This window comes from Geotrypetes seraphini, chromosome 4, assembly GCF_902459505.1.
Source record: "Geotrypetes seraphini chromosome 4, aGeoSer1.1, whole genome shotgun sequence".
Lineage (NCBI taxonomy): Eukaryota > Metazoa > Chordata > Amphibia > Gymnophiona > Dermophiidae > Geotrypetes > Geotrypetes seraphini.
This window is the reverse complement of record NC_047087.1, coordinates 317,939,942-317,963,924: the sequence shown is the minus strand read 5'-3', so window position 1 is coordinate 317,963,924 and position 23,983 is coordinate 317,939,942. Positions and strand designations below refer to the sequence as shown.

At 43.5% G+C, this 23,983-nt stretch overlaps 1 protein-coding gene across 1 annotated transcript in view; it reads right to left on the bottom strand.

The window, feature by feature from the left end:
- Positions 1–23,983, bottom strand: part of LOC117359225 — a 313,075-nt gene that overhangs the window by 53,254 nt on the left and 235,838 nt on the right. The window contains exon 15 of the mRNA XM_033941598.1: positions 23,040–23,220. Coding sequence (XP_033797489.1) covers positions 23,040–23,220 — 181 coding nt within the window. The remainder of the gene's footprint in view (positions 1–23,039; positions 23,221–23,983) is intronic.

The window sequence follows — 23,983 nt, the reverse complement described above, 5'->3', positions numbered from 1 at the left end:
ATTTGGGAGGGGGGAGGAGATAATGATGGAAAGGGAAAGAAAGGACAGATATAGGGGCAAACACATATAAAAAGGAGAGAGAAAGAGGGCAGAGTTAGTAAAAGACTGGGAATATGGAGAAGTAAAATAGGAGAGCCAGGGGTGAGGGAATGAGATGGAAAGCTGCTGGTAGACCGTAGAAAAGAGGGAACTTGAAGACTTGATAGTAAGCATGAGCTAAATCTGAACATACAGTAAAGGTAGAGAAATAAATTAAAGAAAGCTGAAAGGAAAAGGAGAAGAGAAAAATCCTGGAGAGTGACTTAAGAAGGAGAAAAGCAGAAACCAGAGAAGTGAATGGACAGACCATAAAGGTAGAAAAAATATTTTATTTTTAATTCGGGATAAAGTAGTATAGTACCGTGTTTATAAAATAGAATTAAGATGATATGGGTGGGGTCTCTTTTATATGCATTTAATAATAATAATGTTAAGAATGTCAAGTGATTTTGTACGAATTAATTGATTGAATATTGTACACTTGTTGCAAGATTTGAAAATGAATAAAGAATATTAAAAAAAAAAGATGATATCTTTTCATTGAGCTAATTTTAATACATTTTTGACCAACTGTCAGAGAGCAAAAACCTCCTTTCTCAGGTCAGGACAGCTTACTGTCTTGACCTGGGGAAGGAAGTGTTGGCCTCTGACAACAAATTGAAAAAATGTTTTTTAAGTTCTTTCAATAAAAATTTTTATTTTCCATTTTTTTAAAAATTTATATTTTTAATTCTTAATTTGTAATATAATGTATAATACCATCAGGGTAATGTAGCAGAAAATTTTTGTTCATATCAACTCAGTCCTTTGTGAAAAACAATTTTTGCTCACATGAACTCAGTCCTTAGAGGGAACATTGCTAAGATGGATGTGTTTTTTTTTTTGTTTTTTTTTTTTAATAAAATGAGCAAAATGTCTCTGTTTGAACTTGGATACTTCCAGCTTATTCAGAGAAGTTCAGTTTCTTGAAGTTCAGGCCTGTTGCTCCTCTCCTGAAGAGTTGTTCAAGATTTATTGAAAACACTCCAAACTCTGCATCTTGGTCTTCCTGTATTCCCTTTCTTGCACCTTTAGATCCACTCAATAAAATCTGTTACTCCCCCATCCTATCTCTCCACTCCAATTAGATGGGAATCTAATTACCTGTAATGCTCTCTATAGAATGTCCTACTCTGTAATTTGAGAAGAGTTTCTATACCTCAGAATTGGAGTAAAGCCTTTTGGAATAAGTAGATGGGCAGTTGGGACTGTCTGGCACTACATTCCAACAATGGGCTATATTCACTAAGGCGACGGATCGGATCGGAATCACGCCCCTAACCGACTGCACAGATCGCTCTCCAGCATTCCCGACGCATGTGCAGACCATCTGTAGATGGTCTGCGCATGCTCTGGCCCTCCATGCCCGGCAGACTGGAAACAAAACTTTACTTTAGCCCTACTTTTTATTTTTACTTCGTGAGCCTGTGGTTTGAACCTGCTTTAAACCTGCGGGTTAAAACCACGGGCTTGCACTGCGGGGAAGGGCAGGAGAGTCAGGGCAGAGAGCAGGAGATTGGGGCAGAGAGCAGTAGATTGGGGCTGAGAGCAGAGAAGCAGGAGATCGGGGCAGAGAGCAGATCAGGGCAGAGAGAAGAGAAGCAGGATCGGGGCAGAAAGCAGGAGATTGGGGCAGAGAGCAGATCAGGGCAGAGAGAAGAGAAGCAGGATCGGGGCAGAGAGCAGAAGGAGATAGGGGCAGAGAGCAAGGTGGCCAGAGCAGGAGATCGAGGTTGAGAGCAGAGAAGCAGGAGATTGGGGCAGAGAGCAGATCAGGGCAGAGAGAAGAGAAGCAGGATCGGGGCAGAGAGCAGAAGGAGATAGGGGCAGAGAGAAAGGTGGCCAGAGCAGGAGATCGGGGTTGAGAGCAGAGAAGCAGGAGATTGGGGCAGAGAGCAGATCAGGGCAGAGAGAAGAGAAGCAGGATCGGGGCAGAGAGCAGAAGGAGATCGGGGAAGAGAGCAGGAGATCAGAAGCAGGAGATTGGGGCAGAGAGAAGAGAAGCAGGATTGGGGCAGAGAGCAGGGTGGCCAGAACAGGAGAATTGGGGCAGACAGCAGGGTTTTTACACAAGTGACTTGTCCTCAGCAGTCACTTGTTTTTGGATCGGCCAGCCCAGTCAGTGTGCCTGCATTTGTTTAGTGAATTGCATCCTTCCTACTTTGTATGCCATTTCCCTTCATTTGCATGCGCGGATCGGATTGGAGGATGATCGGCCACGAGGTTAGTGAATTGGGTCGGAGGAAAATGAGGTTGCAAAGTGGTCAGGACACGATCGGTGTCCTTAGTGAATCTAGCCCAATCTCCCTATTGTTCTGTCTTCATGATATGAGTTGTAATTGTTCCTCCCTGATTCTCCCATTGTGGCCCTGGGCTTCCTTCCTTTATGTTTTCCTCTGTCTGTCTCTGTTCTCCTGTTCTGTTGTGCTGCAATCTTCGGCTGCTCTACCAGAGTAAAGTTCTGATCTTTTAATTGCCTCACAGTTTTTGGAACAAGGTCTGGTCTTCTGTCCTGACTGACATGATAAGGGGGGGGGGTGGGTCACATCTTTTTTGAGGTCATTTGTATACCCAGTCCAAAGGGGAGGCGGGGGAACGGAACTGTCTTTGATCCAGACCTCCAACCACTGTACCTTCAAGCAAGGGGACCTGGATTTTGGTTCTCGAGTCCCTGGACATTCTCTTAACATCAATGCAAAGGGACAAAATATAAACAGTAACCTTCAAGCTGTAGCAGCTTCTTACCTGCTAAAGAAAGGTCTCTGAACCTGAAGGAGCAGGAATGAGAACCATTTTCACAGCCAAAGAGCTGCTGGACTCTTTCGGGGAAGTATAGGTACAGGGAATCTATCACCACTGCCTGCTGTGCAGTAGAAAGAGGAACGAGAAGAGGTGCCACTACATAAGAACCTAAGAATAGCCTTACTGGGTCAGACCAATGGTCCATCAAGCCCAGTAGCCTATTCTCACAGTGGCCAATCCAGGTCCCTAGTACCTGGCCAAAACCCAAAGAGTAGCAACATTCCATGCTACCAATCCAGGGCAAGCAGTGGCTTCCCCCATGTCTTTCTCAATAACAGACTATGTGCTTTTCCTCCAGGAACTTGTCCAAACCTTTCTTAAAACCAGCTACGCTATCCGCTCTTACCACAACCTCTGACAACTCGTTCCAGAGCTTAACTATTCTCTGAGTGAAAAACTTTTTCCTCCTATTGGTTTTAAAAGTATTACAGAAGATAACAGACATGTGTGAGCAATGGAATCCTTTACATTTATCTTGGTGGGGGAGAGTACAAACTGTTAAAATGATGATCTTGCCTGTGGTTTGTTATCAAATGGGTATGATACCAGTTTTTTCTCAAGGGTCCTTTTATAAAAAATTAAATCGTTATTAACAAAATTTATTTGGCTGGGTAAAAAGGCTAGAATTGCTTTAGTATCTTTACAAAAACCAATTACAGAGGGAGGGGTAAATTTCCCCAATTTTTATAGGGATCATCAAGGGTATGAATTGGATCCTCCCAGAGCCCATAGAAAATATTCCAGATTGGTTATGGTTGGAATGGCGACTCATTTTTCCTCTGCGATTATACCATGTTCTCAGTATCAAAATGCCTAGATTATATAAAGAAAACAGAATACTAGTAGATATGTGGAAAACCTTACGATATGTCAATAATTTAACACCTATTCCAATTCACAAATCAACAAATCGAACTATATGGCTAAACTCCAAGAGTCAAATTGGCGGATTTAAGGTCATCTGGAAGCATTGGATGATAGCAGGAATATGTACTTTAGAAGATGTTATATCTAATGGTAAGCTGATTGACTTTTCACAATTGCAACATAAATTTGGACTTAATCACAAAGTTATAGATGGTTGCAACTGAATCAGGCCATTCAGGTAGGGTTCCCTGAATGGAAAAATTTAAGTAATCAGTATAGTTTGGAATTCTTATGCTTTCATAGTAACATAGTAGATGACGGCAGAAAAAGACCCGAATGGTCCATCCAGTCTGCCCAACCTGATTCAATTTAAAAATTTTTTTTTTTTTTTTCTTCTTAGCTATTTCTGGGGCAAGAATCCAAAGCTTTACCCGGTACTATGCTTGGGTTCCACCTGCCGAAATCTCTGTTAAGACTTGCTCCAGCCCATCTACACCCTCCCAGCCATTGAAGCCCTCCCCTGCCCATCCTCTACCAAACGGCCATACACAGACACAGACCGTGCAAGTCTGCCCAGTAACTAGTTCAATATTTAATATTATTTTCTGATTCTAAATCTTCTGTGTTCATCCCACGCTTCTTTGAACTCAGTCACAGTTTTACTCTCCACCACCTCTCGCGGGAGCGCATTCCAGGCATCCACTACCCTCTCCGTAAAGTAGAATTTCCTAACATTGCCCCTGAATCTACCACCCCTCAACCTCAAATTATGTCCTCTGGTTTTACCATTTTCCTTTCTCTGGAAAAGATTTTGTTCTACGTTAATACCCTTTAACTATTTGAACATCTGAATCATATCTCCCCTGTCTCTCCTTTCCTCTAGGGTATACATATTCAGGGCTTCCAGTCTCTCCTCATACGTCTTCTGGTGCAAGCCTCCTATCATTTTCGTCGCCCTCCTCTGGACCGCCTCAAGTCTTCTTACGTCTTTCGCCAGATACGGTCTCCAAAACTGAACACAATACTCCAAGTGGGGCCTCACCAATGACCTGTACAGGGGCATCAACACCTTCTTCCTTCTACTGACTACGCCTCTCTTTATACAGCCCAGAATCCTTCTGGCAGCAGCCACTGCCTTGTCACACTGTTTTTTCGCCTTTAGATCTTCGGACACTATCACCCCAAGGTCCCTCTCCCCGTCCGTGCAAATCAGCTTCTCTCCTCCCAGCATATACGGTTCCTTCCTATTATTAATCCCCAAATGCATTACTCTGCATTTCTTTGCATTGAATTTTAGTTGCCAGGCATTAGACCATTCCTCTAACTTTTGCAGATCCTTTTTCATATTCTCCACTCCCTCTTCGGTGTCTACTCTGTTACAAATCTTGGTATCATCTGCAAAAAGGCACACTTTTCCTTCTAACCCTTCAGCAATGTCACTTACATACATATTGAACAGGATTGGCCCCAGCACCGAACCCTGAGGGACTCCACTAGTCACCTTTCCTTCCTTCGAGCGACTTCCATTAACCACCACCCTCTGGCGTCTGTCCGACAGCCAGTTTCTGACCCAGTTCACCACTTTGGGTCCTAACTTCAGCCCTTCAAGTTTGTTCAACAGCCTCCTATGAGGAACTGTATCAAAGGCTTTGCTGAAATCCAAGTAAATTACATCTAGCATATGTCCTCGATCCAGCTCTCTGGTCACCCAATCAAAAAATTCAATCAGGTTCGTTTGGCACGATTTACCTTTTGTAAAGCCATGTTGCCTCGGATCCTGTAAACCATTAGATTCAAGGAAGTACACTATCCTTTCTTTCAGCAACACTTCCATTATTTTTCCAACAACTGAAGTGAGGCTCACCGGCCTGTAGTTTCCTGCTTCATCCCTGTGACCACTTTTATGAATAGGGACCACATCCGCTCTCCTCCAATCCCCAGGAATCACTCCCGTCTCCAGAGATTTGTTGAACAAGTCTTTAATAGGACTCGCCAGAACCTCTCTGAGCTCCCTTAGTATCCTGGGATGGATCCCGTCTGGTCTCATCGCTTTGTCCACCTTCAGTTTTTCAAGTTGCTCATAAACACCCTCCTCCGTGAACGGCGCAGAATCTACTCCATTTTCTCGTGTAACTTTGCCAGACAATCTCGGTCCTTCTCCAGGATTTTCTTCTGTGAACACAGAACAGAAGTATTTGTTTAGCACATTTGCTTTCTCCTCATCACTCTCCACATATTTGTTCCCAGCATCTTTTAGCCTAGCAATTCCATTTTTTATCTTCCTCCTTTCACTAATATATCTGAAAAAATTTTTATCTCCCTTTTTTACATTTTTAGCCATTTGTTCTTCCGCCTGTGCCTTCGCCAAACGTATCTCTCTCTCTTGGCTTCTTTCAGTTTCACCCTGTAGTCCTTTCTGCTCTCCTCTTCTTGGGTTTTTTTATATTTCATGAACGCCAACTCTTTCGCCTTTATTTTCTCAGCCACTAGGTTGGAGAACCATATCGGCTTCCTTTTTCTCTTGTTTTTATTGATTTTCTTCACATAAAGGTCCGTAGCCATTTTTATCGCTCCTTTCAGCTTAGACCACTGTCTTTCCACTTCTCTTATGTCCTCCCATCCTAACAGCTCTTTCTTCAGGTACTTTCCCATTGCATTAAAGTCCGTACGTTTGAAATCTAGGACTTTAAGTATCGTGCGGCCGCTCTCCACTTTAGCTGTTATATCAAACCAAACCGTTTGATGATCGCTACTACCCAGGTGAGCACCCACTCGAACATTAGAGATACTCTCTCCATTTGTGGGTTCCATCACCATTTGTCTGAGCAGAGCCTCTTGAAAGACATCCACAATCTCCCTACTTCTTTCCGATTCCGCAGACGGAACATTCCAGTCCGCATCCGGCAGGTTGAAATCTCCCAACAGCAGAACCTCCTCTTTCCTTCCAAACTTTTGGATATCCACAATCAGATCCTTATCAATTTGCTGCGATTGAGTCGGAGGTCTGTAGACTACGCCCACGTAGATAGAAGTTCCATCTTCTCTTTTCAGAGCAATCCATATCGCTTCTTCCTCTCCCCAGGTCCCTTGCATTTCGGTCGCTTGGATATTGATCTTTACATAGAGAGCTACTCCTCCACCTTTATGACCATCTCTGTCCTTCCTAAAAAGATTATATCCCGGTATGTTTGCATCCCATCCATGTGATTCACTGAACCATGTCTCTGTGATAGCAACAATATCTAGATCTGCCTCTAATATCAGGGCTTGCAGATCATGAACTTTGTTGCTTAGACTGCGAGCATTTGTGGTCATTGCTTTCCAGCTATTTTTCAGCGATAATCTCCTTTTTCGTATGGATTTTTGTGTCGTTTCACTTTCCATTGCAATACTAAGAAATGAGTTGCTGATATTGCTTATGTTGCAGCCTTTACTACTATCACATCTTTTCTTTTGCCGGGGGTGGTCTCTATAATTGTCCTTCGTACATACACCACCCCCACCTTCTAGTTTAAATGCCTAGAAAAATATTGTCTAAATTTCTCTGCAAGGTTTCTTTTTCCTGCTGTAGTAATATGTAGCCCATCAGTGCAATATAGCTTCTTGTCCTTCCATGTATTTCCCCATCCTCCTATGTACCTGAAGCCTTCTTGATGACACCAGGCTCTGAGCCATCTATTAAAGTCCTCTGTGTTTTTCACTCTTTGCTCTCCTTTTCCATATGCAGGCAGTATCTCAGAAAAAGCTAAAGTCTTTACAAAAGGTTTCACGCCCTCACCAAGCTACCGAAAAGCTTTCTGTGCTGCAAGTGTGGAGTTGTTGGCCAGGTCATTTGTTCCCAGATGGATAACAACATCAGTGTTAAAATCCTTAGTTTCTTCCTTAATTATAGTCAGTATTTGCCTGGAACTCCTGGTAGCTGAGGATCCTGGAAGACATTTCACTATTTTGGTCTCCTCGCCCTGTGTTCCAAGGTTAATGCCTCTAATGATGGAATCCCCCAACAGTAATAGTTTTCTGTTTTTGGCTTTTTTATTTGTACTTAGGGTGCACTTGTTCTCTTGAGTTACCTTCGTTGGTTCCAGTCCCACCTCCCTTCTGTTTTCCTGAGTATCGCAGTGCACTAGTGGAGCGAAGGAATTCTGTAGAGGTAATATTAGTGAAGGTGGATGTTTCTGTGTTACATGTCGCAGTCTTCCTGAGCCTACTGTGACCCATTTATTCCTGGGCTGTTTTATTCTTTGAGGTAGAGGTGGTAAGTTGGTATGATTTTGTGGAGTGATGGAAGCTGCTTTATGTATTCAATTCCTGTTTAAGTTTGCAGAGCTCCTCCTTAATACTGGCAAGTTGAAGACAGATGGGGCAAGCCTTAAGCCTCCAAATAGTATGTCTTGGAATTAAAGCACCACAGTGATTGCATAGAATAAAGGTCATCTTGATTGGTTGTGAAGTGACTTGATTTGAGTAGTCCTGATTATATGGGTCTCTATATATGAATAGTGGTCCCTGGGGTTGGTAGGACTATAAGTAAGACTACTAGTAAGGCAAAAATATAGGCTCTATACTACCTAAAACACAGTATTTTAAACAAAACTGCAGGTTCTATCAGTGCTACCCTAAAACACAGGATTTATAACAGGATTTTCCCTACTTTAGTCACCCTGAGCCACAGGCACCAGAAATATAGGCTCTATACCACCTAAAACACAGTATTTTAAACAAAACTGCAGGTTCTATCAGTGCTACCCTAAAACACAGGATTTATAACAGGATTTTCCCTACTTTAGTCACCCTGAGCCACAGGCACCAGAAATATAGGCTCTATACCACCTAAAACATAGTATTTTAAACAAAAATGCAGGAAGAGTAAATAAGATTTAACAGAGGAAAGAGAAGGATTTTTTTGTGCTTTTTTATATTTTTTTTAGTAAGAAACAGGGAGGAGAAGAGAAATTAAGCTGATATAATGCTGAAAACCAGTCAAAAGAGCAGAATATGAAATGCTGAGTAACTTAGCTTTTAGAAGTTCACAGGGCAGCCTTGTTTCAGCAATGTTCCAAAGATAATGCAATTAACCTTAGAAGTAAAACAGAGCCCCTCCCTCTCCACCTAATCAGACACAATGGCTAAAAACTAGTGAGTCAGAAATATAGGCTCTATACCACCTAAAACACAGTATTTTAAACAAAACTGCAGGTTCTATCAGTGCTACCCTAAAACACAGGATTTATAACAGGATTTTCCCTACTTTAGTCACCCTGAGCCACAGGCACCAGAAATATAGGCTCTATACCACCTAAAACACAGTATTTTAAACAAAAATGCAGGAAGAGGAAATAAGATTTAACAGAGGAAAGAGAAGGATTTTTTTGTGCTTTTTTATATTTTTTTTAGTAAGAAACAGGGAGGAGAAGAGAAATTAAGCAGATATAATGCTGAAAACCAGTCAAAAGAGCAGAATATGAAATGCTGAGTAACTTAGCTTTTAGATGTTTACAGGGCAGCCTTGTTCACAGGTAGACTTCCTGGGACAACAGGCCACACAGTGGTATAAATTGTTAGCTGGATTTATAAATAAGAAACCAAAAACTGGTCTTAGGGACATTTGGCGTATTGAGATTAAGCATCATATTTCTGCATCTCAATGGCCACAAATTTGGACTTGGAGGTTGAGATGTTCAATGTCGGCATTTATGAGACAAACGTGGTTTTTTCTTTTACATAGAGCTTTTTGGACCCCAGTTTGTTTACAAAAGTTAGATAGCACTAAGTCTAATAGATGTTGGCATTGTAATCTTGAAATAGGGACTCTAGATCATTTATTATTTTATTGTCCATTAATCTTGGCCTTTTGGAAATCAATATGGGGTCAAATAAATTGTTTATTGGAAAACCCAGTTGCATTATCATATGATACTGTTTTATTTGGCATGTCAATAAGGGCTAAAAGCCAAATATCATCTAAGAATAACAAGCTTTTGCTAATTATGACAGGAGTCGCCATACAACAAATAATGAGTAATTGGAAAAATTGGAAGAGACTTAACTACAGTTTTTGGTGGAATTCATTGTGTCACATATATAAAATGGAAAAAACAATTTCTATACAGAAAGGAAATTTAAAAAGATTTCAAGATGTGTAGGGGCCATTAACAAATTATTGAAATGAATAGATTTCATTTTTCCCTGTATGGTATAAGCTAAAGGTAAGGAGTGGGGGGATAATTCTTGTAATTGTTTATAAATGAGAAGAAAGATAGGAAAATATTTAATAAATGATATAAATGATTATTTCATAATATGAAAAGGATGGGCGGGAGGGAGATAAACTATATAATTTGATTATTGTTGATCATGAAGAGGGGCATAATCGAAAGGGACGTCTAAGTCCGTTTATGTCCATCTCGCAAGTTGTCCAAAGTTAAAAAGAGCCTAAGACACATTTTCAAAAGATACGTCCAACGTTTTCTGACTTTCAAAAATCGTCTAATTATACGTCCTGCCGATCTGATCGTCCAAGCCGCTAAATCGTCCATCTTTATACCACATTTCCATCTAAGTCCAAATTGCCTAGAACAAGCCCTGTTGGACGTGGGAGAAGTCTGCAAAGTGATGGACTGCACACCCAGACATGCCACCTAAATAGTGGGGTACCTTACAGGGCACCGCTGTGAACTTCACAAAAAGGGTGCCATGTCTTCTCCTCACTATAGCTCCCTTATAGGTCATGGTGAACCCCCCAAACCACCTTCAGAATCCCCTAGACCCACTTATCTAACACCCCAATAGCCCTTATAGCTGCAGGAGCCACTTATATGCCAGTAAAATAGGGTTTTGGGGGTGTATAGAGGAGTGCACATGTTTCAGTATCAATGCAGTGATTACAGGGGCTTATGGGCATGGGTCCACCTCTCTATGGGTCCCTAACCCACCCCCAAGACGACTTAAGCTGCATCTGTGCTGGACGACTAGGCTTTCCTATGCCAGGCAGCCAGGTGATGATGATCTGGAGGCTGAAATTTAAAGTTGTGAATAACATTTTTATGGGGGTGTTTTACATAGTCTAAGTCACAACGTCCAAGTTCCGTCTAGGCTCTGTTGTTAAACTTTCGGTTATACATGCTGTACAACTAAGTCTAAGCCGGCCCACGTCCCACCCAACTCCCGCCCTCGACATGCCTCCTGAAACGCCCCGTTTAGCTTTGGTCGTTCAGCGGCACTATGAAGGCCTAGGTCGTTTAGAAATACATCCAAAACCCGTTTTTATTATCGACACATAGACGTTCTTGAGAAATGTTCGTCCAAGTGCTGACTTAGGCTGGTGTTTGGACGTTTTTCTCTTTCGATTATGAGCCCCTAAGTGTTTTATGTAAGTTTAAATGATTGTATTTATTGAGACACTTACTGTAAGTTTGAAAAATGAATAAAGAATTTATAATAAAAAAAAAAGTATTTGCTTGCAACTTCATCGAGCGTCCCCTAGTCTTTGTAATTTTTGACGGAGTGAAAAATCGATCCACTTGTTCCCGTTCTACTCCACTCAGGATTTTGTAGACTTCAATCATATCTCCCCTCCCTTGCCTGAGAAGGAGAAAGTAGGGATTGAGGAAAGTCCCAGAAGCTTAACTAAGGTAAAGTCTCTCTAACATCAGATATCTCTCTGGGGAGATCCAGCTAAGAATAGTGATGCAGAGAAGAGAAACGCTAATGAGTGTATCTGGTTGGAAGTTGCATTTTCTTTACTGTAGCTAGGTGGGCTGAAGCCTTTGTCTCAGTTATCTAGTATCCAAGTTGCAGTAAACCCTCCATGGTCTGGAACTGGCAACCAGGTGTGGACTATTTTATTGACTGATTGAAATGTGCTGAGCGGATAAAGTTCCAGCTGGCCTCTTAGCTTTGCAAGCCCCAGCCTTGGGCCCCTAAAATTCTTATAGCAACCCACCTTATGCTCAAAAGGATTACCCAGGTTCCTGACACGCAGTAAAGCAGCACCAGAATCACCGAGATGCCACTTCTGCTCTTATGTGATAATTACCACACTGCCAGAGAGTTCCCCTGTGGATTGGTTTAATGTGATTTCCTACGGTGTGTTCCTCTTATAGGACCCTGTAATTAAGTCTCCCAGGTCTGTATGTCAAACAAGAATCTTAATAGCTGGAAGAAATACATTTAATACAGTAACAGGAGGACTCTCTGTGCTTTATGACTCGGAGCACGGTGGGCAGACATCGCAGGGCTGATTCTGCTGGCTTCTTTCTTATCCCTCTTTCTCCTCTTCTTCATCTAATCTAATCTACTATTTGTGAGTCGCTCTATGCCTACATAGGTTCAAGGCAATGTACAATTTAGGAACCTGTTAGGTCCCTAAGGCCTTCTTTTACTAAGCCATGGTGGAGGTTTATTTATTTCTTTTTCATTTATTTAGCCCATCCTCCCAAAAGAGCCCAGAACAGGTTTCTACTGCTCCGACGCTCATAGGAATTCCACAGTAGGCAGGGTAAGCTAGGTGCCAATTTTCAGCCAAACATGATAGCTTACAGAGGTCATTTTCAGAGCACCTTTGTGTGCAAATAGCATCATTTGCATAATAATGTGGTACATGGGCAACAAAGAAAGATCTGTATGGTCCTTCTAGTCTGCCCAATAAGGAGGCCAGAGTTGTTTCAGTTGATCCATAAAGGATACTCCCCTCTGGGCTCTGTTTATGGTGCAAAGATTATTTTGATCACATCCTCTTTTTATAAAGGGATCTTCTGTGTTTATCCTAAGAACACAAGAGTTGCCATACTGGGACGGACTAAAGGTTCATCAAGTCCAGGTCACACGTACCTGGCAAGATCCCAAGTAGAAAATCAGATTTTATACTGCTTATCCTAGGAATAATCAGTGGAATCCCCCAAGTCCATCTTAATAATTATCCAAACCTTTTTTAAACCGTGCTAAGCTAAATGCTTTCACCACATTTGCCGACAACAAATTCCAGAGTATAACTACACATTGAGTGAAAAAATATTGAAGATGCAGTCTCCAGAATTGTACACGATATTTTAAATGAAATCTTACCAGAGCCTTATATGGGGGCATCAATAATTCCATTTTCTTACTGCCCATTCCTCTCCCTAAGCACCCAAGCATCCTTCTAGCCATCACCTTTTCAATCTGTTTGCCCACCTTAAGATCATCACATAGTATCACCTTTCGTGCACAAAAGTTCTTCACCCCCTAAACTGTACTGTTCCCTTGGGTTTTTGCTGCCCAAATATATGACCTTGCATTTCTAGCATCAAATCTTAGCTGTCAAATTTTGGACCATTCCTCAAGCTTCACTAGATCCTTTCTCATGTTCTCCACACCATCAGAGGGGTCTTGCAGATTTTGGTATCATCTGCAAAGAGGCAAACCTTACCAGACAGCCCTTCAGCAATATCGCTTACAAAAATGTTAAAAAGAACAGACGTAAGAACCGAAACTTGAGGCACACCATGGGTAATATCCTTTTCCTCAGAGCGATCTCCATTGACCGCTACCCTCTGTCACCTGCCATTCAATTATACTGTGAACTGAAAAAAACCACACCAACATGTTTTTTTGTCGTATCTTCCACAGAACTTGGCTGATTTTATGAAATTTAGTGCGTCATGTCCTGAATGAAGTTGATGTAAAATGTTGTAAATATTTCCCACCATACCACAACACTGCTTTGTGAAAATGAATTGTTGCTAAGGGATAAGCAGATGGTAGTTTGTAAACAGTCTCTGTATCAAAATGGTTTTCACTATAGCAGACTGAATTCTGATAAAGAACCTAAAAGGTTACAGCAGTTGACAATTGTTGAAAGAGTTCCCACAGAAGGGTTGGAACAAAAATGACCTTGATGTACTGCTACGCAAGATCTGAGTGACAGGCACTGTGGATTGTAAGCCAAGCAGCAGATGACCATGCTTGAATTGGATTAGAAACTGGTTCTCGGACAGATGCCAGAGGGTGATGGTTAATGGAAGTCGCTCGGAGGAAGGAAAGGTGAGTAGTGGAGTCCCTCAGGGATCAGTGCTGTTCAATATGTTTGTGAGCAACATTGCCGAAGGGTTGGAAGGAAAAGTTTTCCTTTTTGTGGATGATACCAAGATTTGTAACAGAGTAGACACCGAAGAGGGAGTGGAAAATATGAAAAAGGATCTGCAAAAGTTAGAGGAATGGTCTAATGCCTGGCAACTAAAATTCAATGCAAAGAAATGCAGAGTAATGCATTTGGGGATTAATAATTGGAAGGAATCGTATGTGCTGAGAGGTGAGAGGCTGATATGCATGGACGGGGAGAGGGACCTTGGGGTGATAGTGTCCGAAGATCTAAAGGCGAAAAAACAGTGCAACAAGGCGGTGGCTGCTGCCAGAAGGATGCTGGGCTGTATAAAGAGAGGCGTAGTCAGTAGAAGGAAGAAGGTGTTGATGCCCCTGTACAGGTCATTGGTAAGGCCCCACTTGGAGTATTGTGTTCAGTTTTGGACACCGTAGCTGGTGAAGGACGTAAGAAGACTTGAGGCGGTCCAGAGGAGGGCGACGAAAATGATAGGAGGCTTGCGCCAGAAGACGTATGAGGAGAGACTGGAAGCCCTGAATATGTATACCTTAGGAAAGGAGGGACAAGGGAGATATGATTCAGACGTTCAAATACTTGAAAGGTATTAACGTAGAACGAAATCTTTTCCAGAGAAAGGAAAATGGTAAAACCAGAGGACATAATTTGAGGGTGAGGGGTGGTAGATTCAGGGGCAATGTTAGGAAATTCTTCTTTACAGAGTGGGTGGTGGATGTTTGGAATGTGCTCCCGAGGGAGGTGGTGGAGAGGAAAACAGTGATGGAGTTCAAAAAAGCATGGGATGAACACAGAGGATCTAGAATCAGAAAATAATTGTAAATATTGAAGAACTAAGGTTAGTACTGGGCAGACTTGCACGGTCTGGGTTTGTATATGGCCATTTGGTTGAGGATGGGCTGGGGAGGGCTTCAATGGCTGGGAGGGTATGGATGGGCTGGAGTGAGCTTTGACGGAGGCTTCAGTAGTTGGAACCTAAGTACCAGACAGAGCTTTGGATTCTTGCCCAGAAATAGCTAAGAAGAAAAATTTAAAAAAATAAAATAAAATAAAAAATTTAAATTGAATCAGGTTGGGCAGACTGGATGGACCATTCGGGTCTCTATCTGCCATCATCAACTATGTTACTATGATTTGTACACAGCAACACATTGACATTGTACGCGGTCTTTTACTGAGCCAGGAGGACACGCCGCAAACAAGTCCATAGATCAGTGGCAGCCAAGGCTGAGGGTGTGTCTGCTTAACTGAAACATTACTTTTTGATTTTACATTTTCCGCAAGATACGCCATGAAATTTTTTGATGTTTTTATTCAGTTCACCATTCATTTTCACAAGGCAGTGTTATGGTGCGGTGGGAAATATCTACAACATTTTACATCAACTTCATTCAGGACACGACGCACTAAATTTCATCAGAATCAGCCAAGTTCTGTGGAAGATACGACAAAAAACATGTTGGTGTGGGTTTTTTTTTTTTCTTTTCACAGTGTAGCTCCTGATCTAGTCTGTCAACCAGAAAGCCAGTGACCAAACCGAGATTAGAACTGAAGCCTGGGACAGCAGTGGCACAGTGAGGATTTGAACCGAGGCATTTGAGATTTGGAGGCAGTTCTATAAATTGGCACCTTATATAGGTGCCATGATGGTGTCTAATGAGCCCTAATTCTGTAATGGAATCTGCACATGCCTAAGCCCTTATAGTATACTAGTGTGAAGTCGCTCTGGTGCATCAAGTGTTAGGTGCCTGAATGCAGCATGCAACGCATGTTGCTTGAGGACACGCCTGTGGCTCACCCTTGCTCCGCTGATATGCACACCTCTTGCACTTATGCATTCTAACATTGTTCTGGTTCCTTATAGAACAGCCAATTAAGATGCCCTTATGCACATACCCGGTTACGGAATTGCTCCTATAGTGACTTGTCCCAGGCCACATAGATAGGGTTTTCAGATTTCATGTCGCTAAAATCTGGACTCTTAGACCCGGCCAGTTCCACCCATCCCTGCCCCGTTATGCCCCAGCTCCCCCTGCTGCCTGTTCGTCAGGCATGCGTGGATGCCCCCTCCCGATGCAATTTCTTTTCAAAACCCGGACAAAGTGCCGGGTTTTGAAAAGCTATCCGGAGGATATGTCCGTGGAAATGCGATGGCAGTATTGGGTTAGAACCGAGACCTAGAGTGTAATGACTTGCCAGGGTCATTTACAGAGTCAGTAGAGGAGTCATTTAAATTCAGGAACTGTGGACTAGAGGTCTGCATGGGAACGGGGATCGCGGGAATCCCCCCTAACCCACGGGACTCCCACGGGGACCCCCCTCTGGCCCACAGGACTCCCATGGGGACCCCCCTCTAGCCAATGGGACTCCCACAGGGATGGAAGGCTTTGGAAGCAGGGTTCGTCCATATAATGGACACGTAAGCCTTAGTAAAAGAGGGGGTTTATAAGTTATTTACCTGAACAGAAAGCAAAAAAGGGTTCCACCAAAGAGATTCCACAAGGAAAACAGCGGCGCAAACACAAAAGAAATTGGAATTGATGATCCTGTCAGAAGTAATTGCTGCTTTTTATGGGGACGGGTGGGGATGGAGGTAATTCCTTGCAGGGATGGGTGGGGTTGGAGAGGATCCTGACGGGGATGGGTGGGGATGGAGAGGATCCTGGCGGGGACGGGTGGTGACAGAGAGGATCCTGGCGGGGACGGGTGGGGACGGAGAGGATCCTGGCGGGGACGGGCGGGGATGGAGAGGATCCTGGCGGGGACGGGTGGTGACAGAGAGGATCCTGGCGGGGACGGGTGGGGATGGAGAGGATCCTGGCGGGGACAGGTGGTGACAGAGAGGATCCTGGGGGGGACAGGCGGGGATGGGTGGGATTTCTGTCCCCGTGCAACTCTCTACTGTGGACCTGAATAGCAAAACTGGTTAGAACTATGCCAGGAAAACGGGTTCCATTGGCAACCCCGCCAATCACTTTGTACAAGAGGATCATGTCCCTTGTATTCTGTTCATCTCCCAAGTCTATAAAGTGTCCCCCCCCCCCTTTTAAAGTTTTCCTTCTCTGATTTACATTTGATTTTTCCCTTCCCCAATTTCCTCATCGCTTTCAAGCTGTGAGATGTGGACATAGGATTTCATGACAGTATTTATGGTCAAGATGTGATACAATCCCATAAGGAGTCTCCCAGCTCCACGTCTGCATGTCAGGCTGTAAACTCAGTAATTGGGGAGAAATAGATTCAATGGTGCAAAAGCGAAAGCCCGACCAGGAGATTAACAAGACAGAGCTCTAATTACAAGTTCAAGGAGAGTACTGCTTCTTATCATGCAGCAGAAGCCAGCCTCTCATTTCCAATTAACCGCAGTATAGCACTCCCCATCTCGCTCTTCCTCTTTGGCATTAAAGACCTGAGTTTGTAGACCCCATGTGTACTGCGAGGGCTCCCGATCAGGGACACATTCGACTGTTCTTCAAAACTGACTAACACAAGTTAATCTCATTGAACTTCTTTTCATTCAGCAAAAGGGCTGAAGTTTCCAAGTCTAATGTGAGTATAACGTTCATTAGTCACAATTCTTTACACCTTTAAATGGATTAACTTGGCATTTTCACAGCCTAATTATTAGACATTTATTTCAAACAGCATGCCTCATGTCTTGAATTTTAAGTATGTTCTCTCTTAAAGAAACATGTTAATCTTATTGCAAAGTCCTTGTTGCGCAAGCTATGTATCCTGACCATACATTGAAGGGTGGCAAGTGCCACCTCAAAAAAACCATAGCTGGTCCCCCCTTTGCCTCTTCATAGAAACATAACAAGATGATGACAGATAAAGACCAAATGGCCCGTCCATTCTGACCATCCGTAGTAACCATTATCTCTTCCTCTCTCTATGAGATTCCACGTGCCTATCACAGGCTTTCTTGAAATCAGATACAGTCTCTAGCTCCAGCACCTCTACCGGGAAACTGTTCCACACATCGACCACTCTTTCTGTAAAAAAAGTATTAACTTAGATTACTCCTGAGTCTATCACCTCTTAACTTCATCCTATACACCCTCATTCAAATGAAAGACTCAACTCATGCGCCTTTACGCCGTGTAGATATTTAAATGTCCTATCAAGTCTCCCCTCTCCCGCCTTTCCTCCAAAATATACAGATTGAGATCTTTAACTCTGGCCCCATACGCCTTATCACGAAGACCACACACCATTTTAGTAGCCTTCCTCTGGTTGACTCCATCCTTTTTAGCCTCCAGAATTGTACACAATATTCTAAATGAGGTCTCACCAGAGTCTTATACAGGGGCATCAGTACCTCCTTTTTCCTACTGGCCATTCCTCTCCCTATGCAACCTAGCATCCTTTTAGCTTTCACGGTCACCTTTTCAACCTATTTGGCCATCTTAAGATCATCACATACAATCACATGCAAGTCCCGCTCTTCTGTCATGCACATAAGTTCTTCACCCCCTAAACTGTACTGTTGTTTTTGGGTTTTTGCAGTCCAAATGCATGACCTTGCATTTCTTAGCATTAAATTTTAGTTGCCAAATTTCAGACCATTCTTCAAGCTTTGCCAGATCCTTCTTCGTGCTACATATATGTAACTAGGTAAAAGTAGTAAAAATTGGCAAAATTATTACTTCAGTAAAAGTAAGAAATGTTATTCTGTACCTCTTTACAAGTAAAAGTATCAATACCTAAGTACATTAATTGGTTACTGTACAACACTGGAAAAATGCCATTCTAATGGAGAAGGGAGAGAGAGAGAGAGAGAGATAACATAGTAACATAGTAGATGACGGCAGATAAAGACCCGAATGGTCCATCCAGTCTGCCCAACCTGATTCAATTTAAATTTTTTTTTTATTTTTCTTCTTAGCTATTTCTGGGCAAGAATCCAAAGCTTTACCCTGTACTGTGCTTGGGTTCCAACTGCCAAAATCTCTGTTAAGACTTACTCCAGCCCATCTACTCCCTCCCAGCCATTGAAGCCCTCCCCTGCCCATCCTCCACCAAACGGCCATACACAGACACAGACCGTGCAAGTCTGCCCAGTACTGGCCTTAGTTCAATATTTAATCTTATTTTCTGATTCTAGATCCTCTGTGTTCATCCTAAGCTTCTTTGAACTCAGTCACAGTTTTACTCTCCACCACCTCTCTCGGGAGCGCATTCCAGGCATCCACTACCCTCTCCGTAAAGTAGAATTTCCTAACATTGCCCCTGAATCTACCACCCCTCAACCTCAAATTATGTCCTCTGGTTTTACCATTTTCCTTTCTCTGGAAAAGATTTTGTTCTACGTTAATACCCTTCAAGTATTTGAACATCTGAATCATATCTCCCCTGTCTCTCCTTTCCTCTAGGGTATACATATTCAGGGCTTCCAGTCTCTCCTCATACGTCTTCTGGTGCAAGCCTCCTATCATTTTCGTCGCCCTCCTCTGGACCGCCTCAAGTCTTCTTACGTCTTTCGCAAGATACGGTCTCCAAAACTGAACACAATACTCCAAGTGGGGCCTCACCAATGACCTGTATAGGGGCATCAACACCTTCTTCCTTCTACTGACTACGCCTCTCTTTATACAGCCCAGCATCCTTCTGGCAGCAGCCACTGCCTTGTCACACTGTTTTTTCACCTTTAGATCTTCGGACACTATCACCCCAAGGTCCCTCTCCCCGTCCGTGTATATCAGCTTCTCTCCTCCCAGCATATACGGTTCCTTCCTATTATTAATCCCCAAATGCATTACTCTGCATTTCTTTGCATTGAATTTTAGTTGTCAGGCATTAGAGCAGTGTTCTTCAACTTTTTTACACTCGTGGCCCGTTAGAAAAAAAATAATTATTTTGTGGACCGGCAAACTACTAGTACTAAAATTTAAAAACCCCGTTTCCGCCCCATCTCTGCGAGTCGGTCCCCACAAATCATCTGATCCCATCCACACAAGCCTCAGTTATGATTTTATATTGAACGTATTTTATTAAAGTATAAAAAGAAACAATATTCTGTACAATTGTCATTTTATAAATACAAATAATTCAGAGCAGGATCAACAAAACCCCTGTCTCCCCTCCCCTTCACATATATCTCCTCTACTATCAAAAAAACTGAACAAGCCAAATTATTACAGAATGCTACACAGAAATATCATGCTAACCGAATACTGCAGTCACACATGACAGGAATAGTTTTAGGGGAGTGCAACTAGGGCAACTGCCCCCTGCTCAGAGAGCGCCCTAAGCCAGCTGGAAGCTAAAGAAACACTTCTTGGGTTTTGCAGTCCCCAGTTATGTCTAACACCAGCTCTAGCAGGATATATATTTCAAATCTGATATATTCTAATCACAAAATAGAAATAAAATTATTTTTTTCTACCTTTTGTCGTCTCTGGTTTCTGCTTTCAATCTTCTTTTCACTCTCTTCCTTCCAGTGTCTGCCCTCTCTGTCTCTTCAATCCAGCATCTGCCCCTTCCATCCACTGTCTGTCCTCTCCCCCTTCCATATGGTATCTGTCTTCTTTCTATGCCCCTCTCCCCTTTCCATTCAGCTTGTGCCCCCTCTCTCCTTTTTACATGATTCATTCCAGCTTCATTGCTCTCTTCATTTTTATCTCTCCTACACCAGATCTATCATTGTTGACCCTCTCTGCTTATTTTTCTGCTGACCCCTTCCTATCATCAATCTCTCTACTTTCTCATGCCTGTGTCTCCCCTTCCCCTCCTCTAATCTCTCTGCCAGCTGTTTCCTTCCTTTTTTCATTCTCCCTTCCCTCCTCCTCCTGTCCAGCAGTAATTCTCTTCCCTCCCCTCCCAGCAGCATCTCTCCTTCTCCCTCTCCAGTAGCAGCTGTCCCTTTTTTCCCTTGCCCAGCAGCTTCCCAGATTCCTTTCCCTCCTCCCCTCCCAGAGGCATCTTTCCTTCTCCCTCTCCAGTAGCAGCTGTCCCTTTTTTCCCTTGCCCAGCAGCTTCCCAGATTCATTTCCCTCCTCTCCTCCCAGCAGCATCTCTCCTTCTCCCTCTCCAGTAGCAGCTGTCCCTTTTTTCCTTGCCCAGCAGCTTCCCAGATTCATTTCCCTCCTCTCCCAGCAGCATCTCTCCTTCTCCCTCTCCAGTAGCAGCTGTCCCTTTTTTCCTTGCCCAGCAGCTTCCCAGATTCATTTCCCTCCTCCCCTCCCAGCAGCATCTCTCCTTCTCCCTCTCCAGTAGCAGCTGTCCCTTTTTTCCCCTGCCCAGCAGCTTCCCAGACTCTGATAGTGGTTTTCTACCCTCCCAGCAGCTCTTCTTACTTCCCAGCGCAACGATTCACGAAGACAGCCTCGGGTCCTTTGTTGGGTCACGCCGCCTCTGAGGAAAGAGGAAGTTGCATCATCAGAGGCAGCCGCGACTCAGCAAAAGCCCCGAGGCTGCCTTCGTGAATCGCTGCGCTGGGAAGTAAAGGAGAGCTGCAGAGAGGGGAGAAAGCCATTGTCGGAGGCTCCCCAAGATCTCTCCGGCCCAGCGCACGCTTCAGATGTTGATCTTGCCGGCCCTGCGCGGAACGGCAGGAAGTTGAAGTGAGTCAATCTTGCCGGCCTTGTGCGGACCGGCAAAAATTTCCTGCGGATCGGCACCGGTCCGCGGACCGGCGGTTGAAGAACTGTGCATTAGACCATTCCTCTAACTTTTGCAGATCCTTTTTCATATTTTCCACTCCCTCTTCGGTGTCTACTCTGTTACAAATCTTGGTATCATCAGCAAAAAGGCACACTTTTCTTTCTAACCCTTCAGCAATGTCACTCACATACATATTGAACAGGATTGGCCCCAGCACCGAACCCTGAGGGACTCCACTAGTCACCTTTTTCTTCCTTCGAGCGACTTCCATTAACCACCACCCTCTGGCGTCTGTCCGACAGCCAGTTTCTGACCCAGTTCACCACTTTGGGTCCTAACTTCAGGTCCTAACTTCAGCCAGTTTGATCGCATGTGGAAGCCCCCGGGCTTTTTTTTCCCAAGTTCATTCAATGGTAGCTGCGCCCTTCATCACCACGGCCTACCTAGACTCACCCAGGTTACCAATACAGGCGCAAATTCAATTCAAATTATACTGTCTATTATTCAAAGCAATAAATGGCACAGCCCCCAATTACCTAAACAACCGCCTGAACCAAAACCTCACCACTAGACAAAGAAGAACTAAGACTCCATTTACCTACCCTCCACTCAAAGGCACCCAGCGCAAGAAGATGTTTGACGGTCTACTAGCGACGCAAGAAGCGAAACTGGACCATACCATCTCCAACCTGCTGATAACAAGTGACTTCAAATCTTTTCATAAAGAAATCAAAACCCAACTATTCAAAAAATTTATCCAGATGTCTTAACTCTAACCCTGGATTCCCCTCAGTGTAATTCCCTCAGCCTCTCCCCCTCTCCAGTTATCCTTACTCTTCAAAGCCTCAAGCATGTCAACTGCTTCCCAAACTGTATATATACAGGAACTGCACTATCTCCAATTTGTACATCTCCCCAAATTGTAAATCTACTGGAATAGCCCAATCTTCCTTGCTATATCCCATTCCCAAAACTGTAATTCTCCTATCTTCTTGTAATATCTCCTGGAAATGTCCAGATATCTCTTTTGTAATCCACCCAGAACTGCAAGGTACGGGCGGAATGTAATGTAATGTAAAATTATTGTTTGGGAGAGGAATTTCTGTGCAAACCATAAGTTTAACCAGTCTATCCTGAAGAATCCAACACCAGCCCCCAGGACCCAGGTTAAGTTTATAAAAGAGTTGTTGCCAGCAAAAACAACTTCTTTATTAATCACTGGTATTTTGATTTCAAGAACCAGTAGCCAGGGATTCTCAGTTTTTGAAGAACCACCCTTCTCCTGGAAAATGGCATTCACCACATTTAAAGCTTTATAGTGAACTGAGGTAGTCCGGCACAGGCATGACAGAAGACTCTAGAAACTTACTTCACTGGCCTCAATCAGATAATGCCACCCATGGGTAAACACTTGGAGAACACCAGCTACAGGTAAGTAACTCTGTCCTCCCTGTGTCCTGCTTCAGAATGGCGAAGAAAAGGCCTCTCTCTCCCTACTTTCACTTCCACTCCTTCTGGGCCTGTGATAGTCTCTCAGAATTGTCTAGAATTGGCTGCCGCATCCGTCCTCTCAAGGTGACACCAATTTACTTACCAGGGTATTCTGCACCTCCCCCTGCCAGCTGCTTTCCACCTCCTGAAGGGGGCTCTCCCAGACTCTTAGGGGCAGCTGTGATGCTGAGCTGTGATCTGCTGAGTCCATGGGAGTCTCTGTTGGGCCTGGAGCCGTTCTTGGGACTTGGGTGAGACAAGGCCCATCGCCGCTGCTCTTCATCCTGGGGTATTAGAGAGAAGAGAAATATGCTACACATGTGTGCACAAGCAAGTATTCAGGAATTTTAGCTTTTCAAATGTTGATCTATTTTTCTCCATACTATTTTCCCAGGAGAGCTCAGAACGGTTTACATGAATTCATTCAGGTACCAAAGCATTTTTTCCTGTCTGTCTTGGTAGGCTCCCAATCTATCTAATGTACCTGGGGCAATGGGGGATTAAGTGACTGGCCCAGGGTCATAAGGAGCAGCATGGCTTTGAACCCACAACCTCAGGGTGTTGAGGCTGCAGCTCTAACCACTGAGCCACATTATCCCCTTTTGAAATAAGAACATAAGAATAGCCTTACTGGGTCAGACCAAAGGTCCATCAAACCCAGTAGCCCGTTCTCACGGTGGCCAATCCAGGTCACTAATACCTGGCCAAAACCCAAGGAATAGCAATATTCCATACAGAATCTCAAAGAATAGCAAGATTCCGGAATCCCCAGAGTAGCAACATTCCATGCTACCGATCCAGGGCAAGCAGAGGCTTCCCCCATGTCTTTCTCAATAACAGACTATAAGAACAGTGTTAATCTAGGGGGGTCAATGTTCACTTCAATTTAACTGAGCTGCGGTAGAAGTTTCTACTATGACCTGGAGTGCTAAATGCTCCAACGCTCAACAGAATTTTATGAGTGCATTTAGTACAAACCTCAACCGAGGGGATAAATCGGTTGTTTGGGGCTAACTGGTTAGTGTCGCTGAAAATGTCCAGTTAGTG